The 21,329-nt window shown below is 53.6% G+C and overlaps 1 protein-coding gene across 1 annotated transcript in view; it reads right to left on the reverse strand.

Annotated features, from left to right (window-relative positions):
- The window catches only part of MRC2 (mannose receptor C type 2), a 28,548-nt gene extending 11,615 nt beyond the window's left edge, over window positions 1–16,933 (reverse strand). Inside the window, exons 1-9 of the mRNA XM_064399642.1 lie at window positions 16,787–16,933; window positions 5,804–6,202; window positions 5,361–5,534; window positions 5,007–5,171; window positions 4,726–4,839; window positions 3,898–4,041; window positions 3,193–3,381; window positions 2,279–2,433; window positions 1,899–2,006 (exon numbers count right to left, since the gene is read on the reverse strand). Of these exons, the coding sequence (XP_064255712.1) occupies window positions 1,899–2,006; window positions 2,279–2,433; window positions 3,193–3,381; window positions 3,898–4,041; window positions 4,726–4,839; window positions 5,007–5,171; window positions 5,361–5,534; window positions 5,804–6,202; window positions 16,787–16,901 (1,563 nt within the window). The 5' untranslated portion in view covers window positions 16,902–16,933. The remainder of the gene's footprint in view (window positions 1–1,898; window positions 2,007–2,278; window positions 2,434–3,192; window positions 3,382–3,897; window positions 4,042–4,725; window positions 4,840–5,006; window positions 5,172–5,360; window positions 5,535–5,803; window positions 6,203–16,786) is intronic.
- Window positions 16,934–21,329: the final 4,396 nt, after the last annotated feature.

A 21,329-nucleotide genomic window follows, 5' to 3' on the forward strand; every position in this document is an offset into this window, starting at 1 on the left:
GGGGTTGGAGGCACAATAGTGTCTGTTTTCTGCCAGAGCAAGCAGTGGTGGTGGTAGTCGGGAGGAACATGGGGGCTCATCTGCAAGAGGGGAGACACACACCCTTCAAAAGGGTGAAATGGGTCAGCCAAGGAGCTCAGGGACCCCCTGGAAGGGGGAAGCATCACTACGGTTCTACTCCTGGGTCCTCCGAACATTGGAACAACAGTGGGGGCACATGCCATATGCAGTGTCATCAGCACAGTGGGGAAAGAAGCAGGAGAGCAGCTTTGGGAAATGAAAACAACTACAAATCCCAGATTTTCCTCCAAGTTCTTGCTCCTACAGCCTTTCTCCGAAGCTAGCAAATCTAGGTACAGACCCATAATCTGCATCCCTCTGGAACAGCATCGATGCAACTGAGCAGACAAGAAAGGAGGCCTATCCTGGGACAATGCAATGTCCCCAGATGGGTCCCCAACCAGCACCAGCCTCAGCACCCCTAATACTCCAAGGGTACACTCCCACACACTGAGCACCACAAGTCCCTGTGATCTAAAAGAGGACCAGGACAGGATCCCCAACTCCAAGTGCTGCCTCCAGCTTCCAATCCCAGTGCGCCCCCACATCCCTCTCCTGATCTGCCTTTCCCATTGCCGAAAACTCTATCCTTCATTGCTTCCTTTTTAAGGTTGTCCCTGAAATAAAGGAGATTTTTAAAGGGGGGGAAATGCAGCAAGGTCACCATGAAAAACCAGCACAGTGGCTGGAGTGGATAGGACCAAATGCCTGAGCGAGATCTGCCTCCTCTCCACCAGCTTCTGCTTCTGGGTGGCAAAAGTCCTCATTGAGAATGAGTAAGTAGAAGAAGGATGGTTCTTGGTTCATTTGTCCCTTGCACTGGTTCATTGGTTCATTTATCCCCACAGTTTGTTTCCCAGTGCATCTCTGCTGGGCACCCAGGGCCAGGATAAGACTGTGGCTGGAGAGCCAGGAGGGAGTTAAATCTGAGCAGGGAGTCCTCAGGACTGCTTTGGGGACACACAGATGCATGATAGCAGAACTTTGCAACTGAGTGTCTCATCCCCAACACCTGTGGACACAGGGGCTCTTCCAGCTATGTCTGGCAGCCCTCAAATCTGGCTCTGCATGGCAGCTCTCCTGGCTGCTGTGCTCCCCTGAGCTCTGGTATAGCCAAGCAGCTGCTAGAAATGGGGCAAGGACAAGGGAGGAGCCCAGCAGCACCTCTGGGAGCTAGCCTGGAGTGGCTGTTTGCTAGCCAGGGCACAAGCATGCTGGCCAGCTATGAAAGGCTGGGAGAGGTTCAAGAGCCAGACTGCTGCCAGACTCAGTGCTTGGAAGCTTTGCAGAGAACCACAAAAGCCACTTCTCAGCAAGCGTGGGAACAGGCCGGCTTCAGCCCCGTGCGACAGCTGGGGAAACCAAGGCAGGGCACAGGCTGAGTGAGAATCTGCTGGTTTGGTGTCCCCAAAATGCCCATGCCCTGCCCCAGAGGAGGCAACCTGCCATCACGCCAAGGCATAGGGCTGTCAGCCACCTCCATCCTGCCAGGCTCCCACGTGCTCCTGTATTTTGGCACAAAGAGAGGGAAGGGGGGATAAAATGAACATCCCTGCTGGCAGCCAAGGCTGCCTGATGGGGAGAGTCTTGGACAACATGCCCAGACATATGTGTTTTGTGTCCCAATTTCTTCCCATGGATTCCTCCACCACAGCAGCGAGGGGCTCAGCAGCCCCAGAAGGCTCCAGCTCAACAGCTCTCAGGCACAGACCAGCTGCTCTGGGTGCTGCTCATCGGGGCTCCCCAAAATGGTTTTAGGGAAAGGTCCCCTTGAAGCCTCAAGCACCATGCAGAGCCACGGAGCAGCCAGAACCACTGCTGCCCCACGTGCCCCTCACCTTTCGGCAACCGTGGTCATCTTCCTCCTTCTCCTGGCTCACCCGACCAGGCTTTTTGCAGATGGAAGGCAGGGTCTGGTTGCAGGGGCTGTCATTCCACCTCCCTTCCTGCAGGGTGGTAAGAAGAGCGGCAGTGAGCCCATCTGACAGCCTGGGAAATGTCCCAGCCCCTTCATCCCTACCTCGGGTCCAAAGACTTTACTTCCCTACACCAAATCCCCAAGGATGATGAGATAGATTCCTCCTGTCCTAAAGGCTCAGATGAGCTAGGCTGAACCCAGCTGGAGACACTCCCTGAGGAATGCCTTCCTCAGCAATGAGGATGCTGCAGTACTCCCTGCAGAGACACAGGATAACCCCCATCCCCTCCAGGTTCTCACCGGTCCCCAGATGGTAACACAGTCCTCCAGGCTGTCACGGAAGTTGTTGGGCTCAAAGGGGTGCCAGTATGTGAACCGCACAGGCGTCCCATCTGACCACTCAAAGTTCATCTGCAGCTTGAGGTCATTTAGGCCAATCCAGAGCTCCTCCACATCTGCCAGGACAGGAAAGGAGGCATTGACGTTCCCTCCTCCTGGCTGACCCCATGCAGAACCCCCCATGACTTCAACCCTCGTGATGGAACTGGTCTCTGTACCAGCACCTGCCAAAATTCACTCAGGGCTCAGCTCTGACGTCCTTGTGCCAGTGGGCAGGAGAGGGCAGGACAGGGCAGGGCAGCTCCTGCCTGCAAGGATGGACCCCTGAAGTGTGAAATTACAAGGACATGGACCCCCAGAGTGGGAAACACAGGGACATTTGCCTGCTGCTTTCAGAGAGGGGCTAGCAGTTTGGGAGTAGAAGTCCAGGACTGCAAGCTCAGATCCAATGAACTACTGGTTTTCAACCATTCCTTTCCAGCACATCCCAGTCTGCTCCCAGCCTGGGAGGCAGAAGTATTTCCTCTCCTTCCTCCACTCTCCTATGCCTTCTTGCTGGCCTCCTCCAGCAAGTCCAGCAGGATTTTTTTTCCCATCTTTTCCTACATTAACTAGCTGGGACTAGCACCATTCCCAGCTGCAGCTGTGTAGTTTTGACTTAGCACTGCAGGCTCTGGGAACAGCTTTTACATTTGCTGGACAGAGGATGCACGCAGATTATGGGCTTCTCCAAGGAACACAGCACCTCCCAGACTGGGACCTCTGCTCCCAGCACAAGCACAAAGTCAACTCTGCAGCCTCCAGCACATCCAGGGACTTTTCCACGGACCCCATAAAACAGGAAAGGGGCTGCTGGCACAGAAAGCTCCTCTTACCTTGCTTGATCTCCTTGGTGACAAATTCCAGCTCAGAGAGGGTGTGGATGCTGACCAAATCACCCCCGCTCCGCAGGCAGGTCTTCTTCGCGTCCTGCCAGCTCTTCTTCTCTCCTACCAGCCGGTAGCAGTTGGACTGGAAGGGCTGCCAGCTGGGCTCGCAGTCCACCTTCACCTCCGACCACGAGTCTGGCAGGACACAAGGCAGCCTGAGAGTTCTTGCCCAGCTATCCAGCCCTCTCCTTGGCAGGGAAAGGATTGCAGTCCTACGGGTGCTCAGCAGGCGAAGCCAAAGCCGCGGTGGGAAAGCCATGGCCCAAATATAACAGGCAGTGCAAGGTGTGGGAATGGTGGCTTCAGAGCTCCAGGGACAAAACAAAATAAAATCCCTTCTGTCTGCAGAAGAATGAGGGCAGAGTAGAGCAGAGAGCATCCCCTCCCCTGGGGACCAGGAGTACAGGCTGCTTTCCATCCCTCCTTTACCACTCAACCTGGAATGGCACCAAGCACTTCTTGGAAATGTTCCTTGGGGATGACTTTTCCTAAATCTAGAGAGCTCAAGCCCTGCTCTGCACACCTAGGACACCTGCAAGCTGAGGACACCATGGGCACCTATATGGGCAGCATCCCCTGACCATGCTTGGGTGGGAGGACCAGATGGGTTACAGAGCTGCCCATTCCCAATGCTGGTCATCCCCTGCTCACCCGTCAGGAAGGGGTCAGCCGTGGCGTTGGGCTTCTTCTTGCAGACATAGGGGAGGGCGATGCCACAGTCACGGTTCTGCCATCCCCCGGATGACTCAGTACGAATCACCCCGCAGTTCTCCTCACTGGGGTTGTCGGGCTGGTCTGCAGAGTGGGATAAGGAGGGGACAGGCTACTGGGGATAAAGAGGAGTCAGGACAGAGCCACCAATGCAGCTCTCCTGGCTTCAACACCATTAAAACCCCTTTTAGTTTGTTATTTTGCACAATGAAGACATGACCCCAACATGCCCAGTGCCTCAATGCACAAGAACCCAAAGGGTCACTGTATTACCTGGAAATGTCAATAGCAGTCAAGGGGTCAAAATACCAGACCTGAACTTCTCCTGACTGTCCTCAAACCTACTCCAAGCGTATCACTGTTTTCCCCTAAGTGTTGTTAGGTGATGGCACCAGGCATGATCAATGGGCCCCCTTCCCTCTGAGTACCCCAGGGTTAGGGATGGGTGTCTGCAGCTGGGAACCATTCCTCAGCCACACTCCAGCACTAAGCAGGGATGCAGCAACCCACCAAACAAGGAATGTCAATCCACGTTATCCACAGGGTCAACGAGTGTTTGCAGAGGGCCAATTCCCCCTCAGTACCCTGTGTCCCTGCTCCAGCCTCACAGATGTCCCAGGCTGTTACAGGCCCCTGGGGCTCTCTGTCCCCATGCAGCAAGGGGACACCCTGCAGCAGCCTGGGCCACCTCCCTTGCCATGGAGCCACCTCTGGTGGTCATAGGGTGTTCCTCAAGCCCCATCACCACCATAACCTCCCCTGTCTCACCATTCTCCCAGTTGAGGTACTTGAGGGGTGAGTTGTCTGACCACTGCCAGCCTCCATTGATGTCCAGGTCATTCAGGCCAATCCAGAGCGTAGAGCTGTACCCGGTCAACAGGCCTGGAGCCAACACAGCCAGAGAGGCAGAATCAGTCCCCCAAGCCCAGCTCAGTCGCCAGCGTGTCATCCCCCCAAACCTGGGGCAGACAGAGCAAACTGGCTCTGCCCACAGTGCCATCAGCTCTGCTCCAGATGAGTGGTGCACAGATAGGCTGCCAGAATCTCACCATTGATGTAGGTCTGCTCATGGATCTCTGTGATGCTCAGCAGGTTGGCCCCTTGTTGCTCACAGCTATTCCAGGCTTCCTGCCATGACAGGGTCGACTGGAAGTTGAACTGGTAGCAGCTGTTTGTGAGGTGATCCTTGTCCCAAAAGGTCTCACAGTCATTGCCTGTGGGGATGAGCAGGGTGAGCACCCAACACAGACACAAAAAAAACCACAATAACCCAATAAATCCCAAAAACATGCTGCTCTGGCACTGCAGACTGCTCACAGTGGGAGACGAGAAACCTGGAAGTCCCCAAGAGGGATTGGCATGGGGTTTTTACTTTTTCCCATGGGATGTGTCCCCCTACTTACTCTTTATGGGGCAGAAGCCCCACCGCTCGTCCTTGCCATAGTCCTGGGTGGTGGCACACCAGAGGTGCCCGTCCTCCCGTCCTGTGCTGGTGCACTCATGAAACCACTGGTTGTCGTACTTGAAGGGGATGGTGCAGGGCTTCCCGTGAGAGTTGCCCTGGATGGTGTAAATCTCTGAGGAAAAAGAGGAGCCCTTGCTTGAGGATGTGTCTATGGAGGCTGGAGGGAGATTTGGGGTGAGGGGTGCAGGTTGGCCCAGTGTGGGGAGCTATGCAGTGCCCGAAGGCTTCCCAGTCCCCATCGCCCTGATCCCGCCTGGTTCTGTAGCCCCAACAAGCTGGGACTGAGCTTCCCAGGCAGGACCCAGTTGATGCAGCACCATAGCCTCAGCTCACATTTTGGGGTGGTTATTAGGATAACACTAATTCCCAAGGAGGTGTTACCAGAGTAGGACATGGAGCACAGATCTTCCTCAGTGCCATACGTCCTCCACTGTGAGCCATGCACCTGGTCCCCTCTGTCCAGGGAGGAATTGCCCAAGCGGGCACCTAGATGCTGCGAGAGCTGCTCCCCGAGCCCACGGCAGCTCCAGCGCATGTTGACTGACTCGCGGTCGCACTCATAGGTGGCCAAGAGGTGCAGCCCTGCTGTGGCATTAGTCCCATGCCATGATACTCCCAGGCACTGCATGGCCCCCACATTGAAGAGGCGATTTCGGGAGACCCATTTCCACTGCTGGGCTGGGGTACTGGCGTTGCAGCCCTTGGCCAGTCGCACCAGCGAGTCCTTGGTCTCCAGGCAGCCCTGCACGCCCGTGTTGTAGATGAGAAAGACTTTGGAGTCTGGGGAGAGAACACATGGAAAGGGTGAAAGCATCACTGGGTGAGATTCAGTATGTGCCATGCATGGTCCTGAGTCCTGACAGGACATTCTGGCACTGTGAAAAGCAAGTTTTGGCATGCATCCCTGGGCACAGCACCCGGGACCACCACTTCCCTTCAGCATTGACTCGGGATTTGCCCCACTGCCTATTCCTGCTGGAGGGCTCTGGGAGGAGTGACACAGGTGGGTGTCTGTGTCCAGCGTGGCATCACCAAGGGTGGCTCTTGGGCATCAGAGCCAGCACAAAGTGCTCACCCACTCTAACTGCATCGTCTCAGAGCCGTTCTGAATTGACCTCCCATGGGCAGCACCTGGCTGCAGCATTCCCAGGCATTGCAATGATGCCAGTGCTGGAGGAGCCAATGGCTTTGGCACCAGCCATTTGCTCCAGGCGGAGAAAAACAGAGCAGGGAAAAGCACATCCATCACTGCTATGCATGTCTGGGGGACCTGTTAAAAACTGCGGAGCAAACAGGAAGTGCTGGGGAAGGTCTCCCATCCTGTGAAGGAACATGCCTGCACAGGCCCAGCCCCAGCAAATACAAAATGTCACGTCAGGACCCTTTGGAATCCCAGCCCAGGCATTTGGAGGCAGAAGCCAAGTGACCAGAATCGCTGCCAGCAGACAGAGGTACAGCCAACAAGGGAAGACAGGCCGAGATCAACCCTAACTCCACACACATCCCACAGTCCTGCCTGCTGCCACGGGCCAACCATGCTTCTCCAAGGAAATTCCCTGACCCACAGCATCATTGGGGGCCACTCCACGATGTGACTTTATCCCAAAACCTGCATAAATCAGTAAATCCCAGACATTATGCTGGGACATGCTGCTTCAGCTGATGTGTCAAATTTAAAAGACATTTTATTTCTTCAAATGAATGCTTCTAAGCTAAAAAGCTACCTCAGGGCTTGTCACTGTCTCTTCTTACCCCAATACCCCAGCAAGAATCTTCCTAAAGCACCACATCAACACCACCACTTTTGTTGTTCTTTGTTATAAAACAAAGATTCACCACAAACATTCACCAGAAGTCCAAGTGAACTCACGGGCCCCACTATATTTAGCTTTGGTTTGCTTTGGTTTTTTGCCATTGTATGAATTTTTTGGGCTGAAAAGGTTTTCATTTACTATTTCCCCACAACCTCACCCTGCCCCAGCCCTGCTGTTGCAGACAGCTCCTGCACATTCAAGCAACAAACATCTTGGCTCACAGAACTTCTCTGCCCTGTGTATGAAAGGAAGAAAGAAGTGGAGGAAGACAGGACAGGCATCCCCATTTCTTCTGGGAGTTCCAGCATTGACCCAGCTTTGTGTCCGAAATTATGTCAGAGGCCCCTTCTCCAGCCTAGATGACATTTTTTTGATGATGAACAAAAGTGAAGCTTGTTGGCGGGGCTTTATTTAATTTAAAGGAAACATTTAATTTCACTGAAAATATTTTTTAAATCATGGCAAGTGAGAAAATAAGCAAAAATCTAGACAGGGCTAATTCTGGCTGGCCGAAGCTCAGGCTCCTTAAGCTGGTGCTGGTGTTTCTCCAGCTGGAACTGGCCTGATCCCGACCTACACAGTGGGAGACCAACTCATCTCCCACCAAACACCTTCTCCCCATGCCAGCACCACCCATGCCACACCCAGCCCATTGCTTTCCCCTTCCCACCTACAGAGAGGGCAGTGAAGCCCTTCCAGCACCAGAGCTATGGGGGTCTTTAAGCAGGTTTGGGTGATGTAGCATCAGTGCTGTGACCCCATGGAGCAGGATGAGGCCTCCCTGGGGCCTGATGCCACAGTGGCTCCTCTGCAAGGAGCCAAACACCAGTCCTTTGCTCCTTAGAACAGAAAAGATGCTGCTCTATCACAGAGAGCATCAGCAACAGGACACCTGTGAGCCCTGTCTTGCAAGAAAAAAATAATAATGAGTTGGAAAAGCCCTGGAGCAGCTCAGGAATCAGTGTCAGGTGCTCAGTGCTGCACTGGGGCTGGCAGCAGCACCATGCAAGGGCCACACTCACCAGTGGTCGTGCAGTGGCACCATGTTCAAGGAAGCCATCCAGACTGGAGGGGGCAGGCCTGGGGCCAGAGAAGCACAAAATACCATTTTACTTTAAAAAGAGTAAAATGAGGAAGAGCTGGATGCAGGAAATTATAGGCTATGGGATTTGGGCAGCCTCTGCATGCTGCAAGCAGCTCAGCCCCTTGGCTCAAAGAAGGCAGGAGAGGCCATGCAGTGTGTGTCCCCAGTGTCTGCTGGGCCATGGAGGAACAGCAAAGCTCCAGCACCAGCTCAGCCCTGGCACCACCCCCAGCTCTTCCAGCAAAACCGCTCGCTGTGCACTGCTGGGGAGGAGCTGGGGGGATGACCCGCATGAGCTCAACACAAGGCAGCAAAGCTGTGCTTCATCAGAAATACACCTTTCTTTCCCTTATTTCTACGGAATTTGGAACTGACTGGGTCCATGGTGTCCATGACATTGGCAGTGGTGCTTGGACAAGCTGCTGGGTACTGAAAGGAGCATTCAGCATTCCTGACCCCAGGATAGATGTGTAGTTGGGTAGGAGGAGACACGTTGGGATCAATGAATCCCTTTTCTCAAGATGGTATTCTGCAGAGCAAACCCAGTCCTTGTAGGAGGTGGCTCCAGAGGAGCATCCCAAAGGGACTGGGAATGTCCCCGTCCCTTCCAGGGCCTGCTCTCCTTCACTGCCCTCAGTAGCCACGGCACAGTATGGCTGACTCCTTTCAGAGATGTTCCTCAGGTTTTGGTACCCACCTGAAGATCTGAAATCACACAGGCAGAGCTTTCCAAACGCCCCCCAGTTATGCAAACCCACCTACATCAACACCTGAAGATCCTTCCCAAAGAGGAGCTGTCCTCTGGCACAGGACAAAGAGCACTGGAAAATGCAATCCTGCTGGATGCTCTGCCTGGAATCACCAAAACTAAACCAGGGCTGGTATTAGCATGCTCTGTCTCTCCCTCCTGCATCCTCCCTCTTTTGAGCAGGGCAAGCTTGGAGCAGCTCTGACCCATCACATCCTGGTCCTCCTCCTCTGCGGAGGACTTGTGAAAGCAAAGCAAAATCCCACACACTTCCATCAAGGATGGTGTCTTGCTCCAGCCATGCAGCCACGAGGATGCTGCCTTCAGCCTACTAGTGGGATCATGGAAAGCAGCTGGTGCTACACAGCAGTGTGATGGTGGGGACAGGGGGAACTAGGACTGAAAGCAGGACACTGGCTCTGCCAGCAGAAACATTCTCCTCACCCATGTGGGAAATACTGGGTGCTCATGCCTGAGCACCACAGGAGAAATTGTCCTTGGCACTGGTGGCTGAACACTGCAGGGATGGAGTAGCTGCCATCTTTTGAGGCAGCCCTCAAGGGAGCTTTTACACCCTGTGCTGGCTCCAGGTTCTTTTTCTTACTCAAAAAAAGCAAGTTCTTGGCCAGCAGGAAGCCTGAACTGAAGGAACTCAGCTCAATCCATCCCACAACAGCTTTATCACCTCCAAGCAAATATGGAAAACTTAACAAACTTTCAGCAATTTTGGGGACTGTGGACAGCACCAGATGAAAGAGGCCACAAGGACAGCGGACAGAAAAACCCTACAGCACAGCATGGATGGGCATCTTTGGTATCACCGAGCCCCAAGCACATTCCAGCTCAGCCACCCACAACACCCAGAGCATCCTTGCTCCATTGCATTTGTCACCCTCCTATCACCATCAGGGAGCAAATTCAAGAAAGGACTCCGGCCCCAGTTATCCTGGACTGGAGCAGCTCCAGGGTTCTGGCTTCAGTTACAACTGAAAGCAAATGCTGTCCCAAACCTGTCAGCGCTGCGAGGTTTGGGACAGCAAAAATACAGCTCCAAGTTGCTTGTGCAGGAGGCTGAACACACTTGCAGGCACAGGGATGGATCCCTCTCGGAGGTTCCTGTGCTGCAGACACACGATGGGTATGATTTGCTCCAGCCTAGAGGGTAAAGGCAGCAAAGCCTTGGAGCCCACAAGGCGCCCTAGCCACTCCAGCAAACAGGGCTCCACTGGCACTCCGAGACTCATGAGCTCCCTCAGGGCCTGCAGACCTCTGTGCTTACTAACACCTTCATTTGGATTTGTGAGCCCAGGAAAAGCTTTTACCTGTAACATCCTACAGCAAGAAACCCACCCTTCACTTGGAAGGTGCAAAGGAATCCCCATTTCAGCCTTAATATCCTCATGTAATGTGTCTCACCTGCCAGCAGACAGGGCACAGCAGCCCCAAGCCACCTAGTCCAAACCACCATCTTTTCACCCCATTTTTGCAGCCCAAGGGTGAGCAGTGGCTCTGAAACCCACATGGCACCAATGAGTGAAAAACTGCAGGAACCAGGAACTCATTCACAATAAACATGGTGGGGATGCACCAAGTACAGGGGAAAGATCAGCAGCAAATAAAACTTCCCCTGGAATTTAAAAAAAAAAAAAAAAAAAAAAAAAACACAGAAAAATATGACCAAAAAATGCAGACAGGCTGGGAGAGCGGGGGATGTTCAGCCTGGAGAAGTTTCCAGGGAGACCTTAGAGCCCCTTTCAGTGCCTAAAGGGGCTCCAGGAGAGCTGGACAGGGACTTTGGACAAGGGCCTGGAGTGACAGGACAGTGGCTTGAAGCTGGAGGAGGGCGGGGTTAGATGGCACATTGGGAAGAAATCCTTTCCTGTGAGGGTGGAGTGGCCCTGGCACAGGTTGCCCAGAGAATCTGTGGCTTTCCCACCCTGGGAATGTCCAAGGCCTGGTTAGATGCAGTCCATACTGGTGGAAGGTGTCCCTGCCCATGGCAGAGGGTGGAAGGAGATGGTCTTTAAGTACCCTTTCAACCCAAGCCATTTTGGGACTCCACAAAGAACCAAAAATCACTGCTCGTGGAATACAGGAGAGTTTCACCTGACAGAGCCTCAGCTAGGCCTAGCCTGCACAGCCCTGAGGAAGAGAAGGAACTGCTGGAATGGGGAGAGACCAGCCCAACAATTCACCTTCCAGTGACATTTGGGACGGCAGGACTCCAGGACTGCCCCTCACCATGCCCAGCCATTTCTGCTGAGGGATACAGCAGGGTCACAGAAAAGTCCCAACTCCATCTTGAATTTCACATTACTAGACAAATTATTCCTCTGGAGGAAAATCCCCTTTCTGGAGAGAAGTTCCCAGCAAAGCCCAGGTCCAGCAGTCAGCCCGGGCATGGCTGATGCTTACAGTCTTGGTGTGGAGAAGAGTAAAAAGCACAGCCACTGCCATGAAGAGCATCAATTTTTGGCCAAAGGAAGGAGGCCTGTGCATCCTTCTGTGGGCTGGGAATGGGAAACAGTGACAAAAGCTGTGCCCATGGGAGCTCCCAACACCAGAGCTGGACCATCCCTGCTGCCAGCGACCACACGACACAAGAGCATTCCTAGCCTGCAGGAGGGACATCACAGCTCTCCCCAGCTGCTTCTGGCATCAGTAACTCCATGAAACTACTTAGAGAGGAACTTCAGACTAAAAAAAAATAAAGGGGAAGGAAATGCAGCCATTCCGGCAGGCCCAGGACACGTCTGGCTCAGGAAAGGCACCAGTCCCGTCTCCAGAGCTGAGAGGAGACACAACCCCCAACCCTGATGCTCCTAAATTAGAGGTTTACAGCAAATGAGCAATGATGCCCAACATCCCACAGCATCCCCCAGCACAGCACAACCCTGAGGCTTGGCTGGGGCCAGACTTGCCAGAAGCAGCTCTGGGTGCTCCAAGCCAAGTTCCAGAATAAAAGAGGGTGGTTGTTGTTTTGTTTTAAAAACAGACCTCAGGGAGTTAAGACCTCTTGCTACAAAAAAGGAAGTGAAGTGTCTGACAGTCTGGTTGGGGGTATGGAGAAGCTGGATGTGCACTTGGAGCTGAGAAACTCCTCTTGGCTGGCCCAGCAGACAGAGAGAAGCTGCTGTTTATATGGTGGGAGCTGTATGTGATGAGCCCCTTACTTGGCTACAGTGATGATGGCTACCCACCACCCTGCTCACTCCTGCTCTCTCACAAAGATTTTGGAAAGGGGCCCCATACTTCACTTCAGTCTCTCTGCAGACATTAAGAAGCCCATTCTCCCAGCACGCTGCCTGGGTGACAGATGAATGAATGCATTCCAGAAGGGATGCTTGTCCCTTGGCAGCCCAAGGGACTCACCACAGCAGTGGCCACAAAGGAGACAACAGCTCCAGAATCTGCCCTCCGGTACCCAGCAAAGGATAGAAGGATGGAAATTTTCCCCAATTTCTCCTTTGACCTGGCCCAGGCTCCAGCCCTGCAGCAGCTGCATCCATCTGGAGGTTCTGACTCCCAAGGAACACAGGGAGATCAAGGCAGCACTATCCATTGAATAGGTTCCAGCCAGGATGGAGGAGTGCAATGGATTCCACCAAGAACACAGTGGGAGAGGCAAAGGCTCTTTCCCAGGACACAGTGGTAAAACACTCACCCCTGAGCACTGCTCTGGCCCCAGATCCTCTGACTGTTCCCATTCCTTAAACCACCAGCACACCAGACCCCTGGACAGCAAAATGGCCAGTGGTGTGATATCACGTGCAGGACAGCTCTGACATGTCCTCATAGACAAGGTGGCACAGTTGGCAGAGGACTTATCAAATATTTCAGAACTACTAAAGAAACTCCCCCCAAAACGATGAAAGATCCATAGATTTCTCCTCCCTTGTTTTTCCAGTACCACTCCTAATGATACTTTCCTGAGCAGTGGTATCACTGTCTCTGGATAGGGACACCACTATTCACCAAACCCAAGAACATTCACACTTACCAGGGGCAGTCTCTGGTGTCCCACATATATATATATTTATTTTTTTTTTTAATTAAAATTATATTTACCATGGAACTTCCCACTGGCTGCCCTTTGTCTGCCTCATGCCCAGCACCTCCAGACCAGGCATTACTGGGGTAATGGGGTCTTTACTACAGAGCCCCAAGTTGCTGTGTCGGGATTCAGATGGAGAAATGGGAAAAGCTCAGTCTGTCCATTCCACCTATGCACCATCCTGCAAACAAGGCTATTTTACATGGAAAATCCCATATGCATCCCTATTGTGACATCACGAAGTGCAGTGCAGGACTGAGCAGTGGGATGGAAATTAGACTGGAAAATACCCTTGAAACCACCAAACCTTTGCTCCCAGACTAAAGAGTGCTCCCAGGAATTTGCAAGTCAATCCACTAATCATCTTCTAATCCTTAAGAAATTACAGATGGGCTCTTTAAGAACAAGAGCATCTGTGTGGGTCTCTTTTGGGCTCCAAACAATCTTAGGAATGAGAAAAATGTTGATGCTGTGTGAGCTGTGCACAGTTCAGATTATTTAAAATCCTGCTCCTCACTGCACGTGAAGAACCAAATTTTACAAATTGCTTAAACAACCCTTCAGGAAATGCTGGCTTAGGCTGGGCTGGAGTGGGTGGGAGGGCAGCTACCACTCCCCCTCCCACCCAAGATCCAGCCACATTCATGGAGCTGAGCAGGGCTTGATGGTCTAGTGTGTAACACTGGGACCTCTGGCAGAGCTGGACCAAAGCCTTCCCTTCCCTGCTCCAAGCACCCACTGAGGCAATGGGACCAGAGCCTCTTGTGATGGATTTATCATCTGGAAAACATTATTTAGTACAGAGGGATGATAAGACCCTCAGCACACATTTGCTTTGATTTTGGGGCAAAATGTTTCCTTGGAAAACACTTAAGGAAGTAATACTTAAGGAGAGTGCCTCTGCCTGCAGGGAAAGGTGAAAAATCCAGCCAGAGAGAAAATGAAACCAGAGAGAAAAATCTGCAACGTGGCTTTAACCATCACCACGACCTCAATGCCTGAAAATGCCTTTGCACATGCTGTCAAGGAGCACCTCCCCATGGGAAACCACCTGGGGTCCCCACACCAGCTGAGTGGCTTTAGGGGAAGGAGACATTTTGCAGTTGAACAGTTTTGCATGGAAGGTTAAATTAAATCTCTTTTCACTCTTGTCATTCTTGCACAAGCACCATCCCCAACCCTGCTGCCACGTCCCAGTGGCTGCTGTAGCTGCAGATGGTGGGGAGGTGAGATCGCCAGTCCCTTGTGCCCTGCCAAGCTCCAGCAGCAAAGCTAACACCTCTGACACCTTTTCCCACTCCCAAACAGTCTGAAGAAGATCGAGATATAATTTCTTGGGGCTGCATTTGCCATGCAACACGCTATTTCCATTAGGAAGGGGAAAATGGGGGGGGAAATTCATGTAAAGGCTGCTCTGTTTGCTCTACAGGCTGTAAATTCTTTCCAGGTCCCTTTTGCATTCTCTTTTGCCCCACAGAACACTGGATAACTGGGAAGTCGATCTAGCACCAAGTCCTGGCATTGAGACAAGGAGCTTGTCCTGCCTGCAGCCATGGCAGGATGGGAGCTGCTGCCTCAGTTTCCCTGAGAAGGTATGTGGATGCCCACACAATGCTGCACAGATGGGTGAACTGCCCCAAGCCTCCGGCCAAGAGCTCTGCTCTGCCTTTCTGGCTGTCCTGGAGGTAAGGGTTTGGCACAAACCTCTCAAAGAAGCAAGAGCTCCCCAGGGAATCAATGCTTGTCTGCTGGGCTGGCCCGCACTGAAAGTGTCCTCGGGAACAAGGAACTCTTAGGACTACTCCAACCTGATCCCAAACTCCCAGTAAGGATCCTCTCTGAGCTGCAATGCAGGCTGGTGCTGGGGGATCCTGGATGTGGCACTTACATTGGCACCATCCTCTGCCCCCTTCATCCACCAGGCCCAAAGCAGGACGGACACAGGGCAGAAGGAGCTGAAAATGGGGATGGGGAGGAGAAAGAGCTGAGGGTGCTCAGCACCAGCAAGGCATGAGTGACATGGCCCTGTGGGCTGGCGGCCGCTGAAAGCTGCCTTGTTCCTCGCCCAGGCCCGGCATGGGGTCGGCGGCTGCCACCGCTCCCGCCCCACGGCCGGGATAGAGGTGCCTCTGTCCTCGAACTGCCAGACTTGGATCCCACTGACATTTTTTGGGATGAAACAGCCTGTAAAGGTAGCAAAACCTTGCTGAAATGAAATAACCCCCTAAAAGCCCACAGAAGGAGGAATTCACGGCCCTCAAGTAAATTATGGGGAGGTCTAACAGGAATTCAGCTGTGAAAAGTCCAGCTGAGATGTCTACACACAGCAGCAAACCCTGACCGCTCTTCCAAGTGCCCCAGGATGCAGGGGTCTCCTTTCCCATTGCTTTCTACTTTCTCCATCTCCCAGCCAAGCAGTTTCCAGTTTCTCCTCTGATCCCAGAACCAACCCTTTGCTTGGCATGGGATTGCTGCCCACTGTCATCAAGTCCATGACCACATGTTTGCCCCTTGAGTGAGGCATCTCAGCCCCAAGGCACTGGGAGACTGAAGGGAGAGGGGAAAGCCCTGGAGGGGCAAGGGGAGATGGGGGAGGGGATCAGTGTCTTCCTATGCTGCCACTTCCAAATCTGCTCTGGATTTGCTAAATGTGCTCTGACAAAATAGGCCAAGGGATTACAGTTGTTATTTTTAGGTAAAAGTAGCCAATTTTGCTTTCTTTTCAAATCTTAAAATTTCCTGAATAGAGCCAAAATAATTCAAGGAAGCCCCAAAAGCAGTTCCTCAGTTCTAGGCTAGACTGTCCCGGCATGAAAAGGGTCTCAAACGGCAATTTCAGGGGCCATGCAGAGGAGCCTCCAGTGTCAGGCTCATGGTGCCTTCAGAAGGTTAAAAAAAGGTAAAATACAACCCGTTGACTTTATTGTGAAGACTTACTAGAAAAAAAAAAAAACAACAAAAAAGTTTGCAAATACCCACTCGGGCCCCGATCCTATCAGTAAAAGACTTTATGAAAATCTTTTTCATAAAATTAACACATCGGGAGAGGGGAGTGGGTCAGGATGGGAGAGAGCGGCAAGCTCCAACAAACCCCTTCGGCTGCTTCCCGACCTCCCGCTCCGCGAACTGCCCTCCCCGGAGAGACAAAGGGCTGGAGCGGGCTGCGGAGCGCAGCGAGCCGCCGGCCGCCCCCGGCCCCGGAGCCCCCCTGCCCTCCCCCGCGGCCGCAGAAGCGTTTCCGCCGCCTCGGCCGGCGCTGCGTGGCCGCTCGGCGCGGGGAGTTAAACTCAACAGTGATAAAAGGGAGTGAAAACGCGGCGGCACGGGAAGAAAACACGGCGCGACCAAAATGGAGAAAACAAAACGCGGCGGAAGGCGCCAGGACCGGAGAGGATGGAGTAAAACAAACCGTAGTAAAAGCAAATAAAACATTCCGCGAGGAAATAAGCCACAGCTATGTGACCCGCGTTAGAGCGAGGCGGCCCCCCCGCCCTGCGCGCCGCCGCCGGGGTCCCGCCACCCCCACCCGGGGGAGCCCGGACTGGGGGGCGTCCCCAGCCCCGGTCTGGCTCCTCGACGAGGTCTGGCTCCTCGCCCCCCTTTTCCTCCCGATAAGAAAACTCGGGAAAGTGGAGGGAGGGACGGAGGGAGAGCGCGGTCCCACCTGGGTGCGCAGCGCCGAGCACCAGCTGGAGCCCGAGGAGGCAGCACAGGGGGCCGCGGAGAGGGGGGCACCGCAGGGAGCACACGGGCCGCGCTCCCGCCGAGCCGCGCCCCATCCCCGGCGCTGCCCGCTCCGCTCCGCTCCGCTCCGCTCCGCTCCGCTCGGGCCCCGATCGCGGACGGGGAGGGGGCTGAGGGGAGGGGGAGAAGGAGGAGGAGGAGGAGGGACGCGAGCGGGAAAGGGAGGGAAAGAAAGGGGGGGGAGAATGTTACAAAATAAAATAAGAAAAAAAAACGAAGCGTGCTCGCCGGGCTCAGACACTGCGTCAGCAGACCGGGGCCCGGCCCAGCGGCGGCGCGGCCCGAGCCCGGGGGGGCTCCGCCCGCTGCAGCGCATCGCTGGGACGGGGGGTCCGGGGATGAAGAGGGGGAGTGGCAGAAACGAAACCCAGCCTGGCCAGGGCATCCCTGCAGACGCTCGGGGATGCCTGGCTCCCCCAGCACAGTGCCCATGCAGCCTTCTCCACACCCCGGTGGTCGCAATGCCCCGGTGCGGGGCGGAGGCTGTGGGGCAGATGCCGCCGGTCCCGCGTCGGGTCCCGCTGCGGGTCCTCAGCGTGGGAACCCACCTCTCCCGGGAGAGGAGCCAAGGGCTGCCTTGAGCTCCCACCACACATCGTCACTTGCGCCTCTGGATGCCCGGCAGTTATCTCATTCCAAGCGCAGCTGGCCCAGCTGGATCCTGTGGCACAAAGCTAGGCAGCTCCCAGTCCAGCTGAGGATGCTGAAGTTGGACATGGCTCACTGCACCTTCCACCACAAGCCCAGTACCTCCAGTCATGGGGTGCTGGTGTAGCTCTCCAGCTTCTGGTGCTCTGCTTAGGGCATGAGACAAAGAACATACACAATATCCAATGTAGGCTCCACATCCAGAAGCTGAACATAAAAGGCTTTTAAAAACTTTTAAAGAACTTTAAAACTTTTATTTTCACACCTCCACTCCAGCAGGCCACAAAAAACAAACAAAAAACCCAACCAATCAACCACCCAAAACAAACAAACAAAACCCCAAAAAGAAAAAAAACAAACAAACAAACACTTCCATGGCCACAAAAGCCACCCAAAGAAGGCAGTATACATGGAAAACACTGGAAGTTAGCATATTTCTGGCTTCTTATATCCATTTGGTGTATTTGGATGATGGTCATGGTGCCCATTCTTGTGGGAGCATCCCTCAGTCTGTAGAAGCCCCACCTCCTCAAACTCTCCTGGGATCTGAGCAGTGCAGGGAAGGTCAGTCAGCCCTTGAAACACAAACTCTGCCATACAGATTCAGGGGAGATGATGCTTCGAGGAGACCAAGCTGATGGCAGAGCTCCCTTGAGCAGGGAGCAGGATCTGGCACCAAGAGCACAAACCCCGGAGGGGGTGAGGAAGGGGTGTGAGCCAGCCATATTTTGGCTGTTTTTCAGAAAATGAAGGAATCTGTTGTTTCCCAGTGAGGCAGGAAGGACCTCCAGGCTGGTGCCAGGATGGGCTTTGGGGATGCAAACCCTCTGGGGGGCTAATTAAGCACATCAGCATCTGGACTGTTGGTTTTTCTAAAGCAGGGATTATTTTTTAATTGAAATAGCACTGAGAGAAAGGCCTTGCTGGCCCCCATGGCTGCCACAGGAAACAAGCATGACAGCCCAGAGGAAAGGAAGGAATCATCCAGATCCTCTCTCCTATCCCAAAAACTTGGAGACCACTCCAGAGGGATGCCACCTCCTGAGACATCAGTGGCTGGACATGATGGGGCTGTGAAGTCCCATGACTGGGACCCTCCACACATCCTGGACAAACCTGACATCCATTTCAAGGAAGTTAAACCCATCCAAAAGAAGGAACATATTGGAGTCAAAAGGTTTTGGATCCCATGGAGCAGTGCTGCTTCCTGGCCTGGTTCATCCTGTGTCTTGGAGGCCCCTATGCTGCATGTGACTAGCAGATAATTAGCACTTAATTAATTTCTTCAACACAGGCCAACAGATCCTTACCTACTCTCTTCCTAATCCGGTTTAGTACCACTTGAGTCTCTGCTCAGCAGAGTGGATCAGGAGGAAATGTGTTTTTTTCTTGGAACGTTTCCAGGCTGTCTGATCCCTCTGGCCCTATGAATTGTTGCCAGGCAAGGACAGGGGAACATGGCTGAGTGCAGGGGATGGCCAACTGCACCTCTGACCACAATCTCAGCAGAGCTCCTTGCCTCAGAAGATTGATTTGGAGCAATGGGCTTATCCCAGGTTTACCCTGAACTTGGGATACTCAGTGTCAGTAGCTGATTTCCAGATTGAAGCATCTGTATCTTGTAATTTAATTGAAAAAATAAACTCTGTGTTTTGGCCAGAGCAATATCCCATGTAGGGAGTGGTCACAGTTGTGGGACTGCAGTAGGAGGGGGTGAAACAGCATTGGCTCAAGTGAAAGTCTTTCTGCAGAAGGTTTGAAAAACATTTCTGGAGGTAGATCCAAGCCACTTGCCTGCCTTTGGCTGGAGGTCAGGAGCACTTGGGTGAAAGCAGGTCAGTCAGGATGCTCAGCAAGTTGCAAAATATGTCACCAACGTGGAGGGGGACCCAACCATAGTGGTGGGGGAGAAACCTCGGATTTGGAGCTGGGGTGCTCAGTGGCAGTGAGGCACCCCATGGCTTCCTAAGTTTGCGGCTGTCACGGGGCACGTTTGGTGATTGCTTGTATGAGAGGCATTAGAGGAAATGATTTGGGGACCTCTGGACAGCAATTGTAGCCTTCAGAATTTTCTGAAGGAAAGGTCTGGCCATTTCTGAGGACTGACAGGTTCTAGGGGTCTATTTATTATACGACCAGGGAGGCAGCATGTCCTGCTCTGTTGCACTCTTCCAAAGGTATTCCCCCCAGCCCATGGTTCTCTGTGGATCTGAGGGCTCCAGGAGAGCAAAGCTCTGTGTATGGGCAGCCGCTGTTGGGGAACTCTGGTGTCAGGGATTTTGCTTTTTGAGGGACCAGCAGGACTTGCCAGGTTCTGCCAACAGCTCAGCACCACCTTGGCCTCATTCTGGCCCCAAATAGGACTGGTTGGGCCAAGATCAACACCCACCTGGCAGGCACTGTGCACTGAGGTCACTGCTTGGGGAAGAGGCTGTCTTGGCGTCTGCTGGCTCCTTCTCCCCCATGCTGGCAGCAGCAGCAGCAGGGAGTGGCCATGTTGCTCTCTCTATTGGAGACAGGCAGGAACAGCCAGTCCACCTCAATCTCCAAGCTCCAGGCTTCGCACGGCAGGCAGCAAGGGTGATTGGTATCCTCTCACTGGGATGTGAGGTTTGGTGGGGAATCCCATGGGGGAACAGCAAGGGACTCATCCCCAAGCTTTGCATTTGCACCCTTCCCTTTGGGGAGAAGCCTGGGGACACCATGCAGGAGCTCAGCTCCTGCGCAGCCCCAGGCATGTTGGTTGTCATCAGAGCCCCATAGTGATGCCCCTGAGGGTTTGGTTTTCTCATTATGGTTCAACATTGCAACAGCAGTCTCAGTGCTGGTGGCTGAGGCTCCACCAAGCAGGGAGTGTCAGGAGGCACCTCCTGTTTTTGTCCCATGCTCCTCCCCCAGGAGCTGAAATGCAGTGTTTGGGATCAGCCCCTCAACACTCAGCTGCGAGTAGAGGGATCCTGGCCAAAATGAAGGGCCCTTTCCCTGCCTCCAGCCCAACCATCCCTTTGGCTCTTGCAAGGAGCAGATGGAGCTTTGCCAGGGTCCCTTAACATGCTTGGTCAGCCTCATTCCCCCTGACCTCCTTCCCAAATTTGCTGTCTCCCAGCACTGCAAAGGGGGTCCCTTTGTGGGCGCCCCACACAGCAGCTCTCGGAGCTCTTTGCTGCTCTGTCTTCTGCAGCCCTGAAAAGTCAGACAAGTTCAAGCTGCAAATAGTTTATTAAAACCAGATGTGCTCACTTGGAGCTGCCATGAGGAATTTCAGGGCGCTCCAGCCTTGTGAAGACCAGCGCTGAGATCCTGGCCTTCCGCTGCGGGGGCGAGAAAAGGCTGGGGGCTGTCCAAAGAGAAGTGCTGCCTTCTGAGCCTGTTGCCTCTCCTTCCTGCCTGGCCTCTCCTGGAAGGCTCCCGGAAAGGGGCAGAGAGAGAATTCCAGCCATTTACAAGAAATTTTCCTTTTAGAAAAACAGTTGCTCCGCATGATTCAAGAGCAAATTGGCAGAACTGGACTGCAGAGTGGGGAGGGAAAGCAGATGGAGAGTAGTGAGGACAGCACATCCTGAACAGCATCTTCCTCCTGCCAGAAGTGGGTATAGGACCACAGAGCAGAGATCTCACCCTGTTCCTTGGCCCTTTCCAGCAAGAGCAGCACGATCCAGTTGGCCCCGAGTGTTTCATTTCCACCTCTGCCACTGCCTTACTTCACAGCCACGGGCACGTTCCCTTCCACTTCCATGCCTCACCAGTTCCTTTAGCCTGGAGGGGTTTTGGCATCAATCCCAGCCACTCTCCTGGGTTTGGGTGTGAGTGCATGG

This window comes from Passer domesticus, chromosome 27 (assembly GCF_036417665.1).
Source record: "Passer domesticus isolate bPasDom1 chromosome 27, bPasDom1.hap1, whole genome shotgun sequence".
Lineage (NCBI taxonomy): Eukaryota > Metazoa > Chordata > Aves > Passeriformes > Passeridae > Passer > Passer domesticus.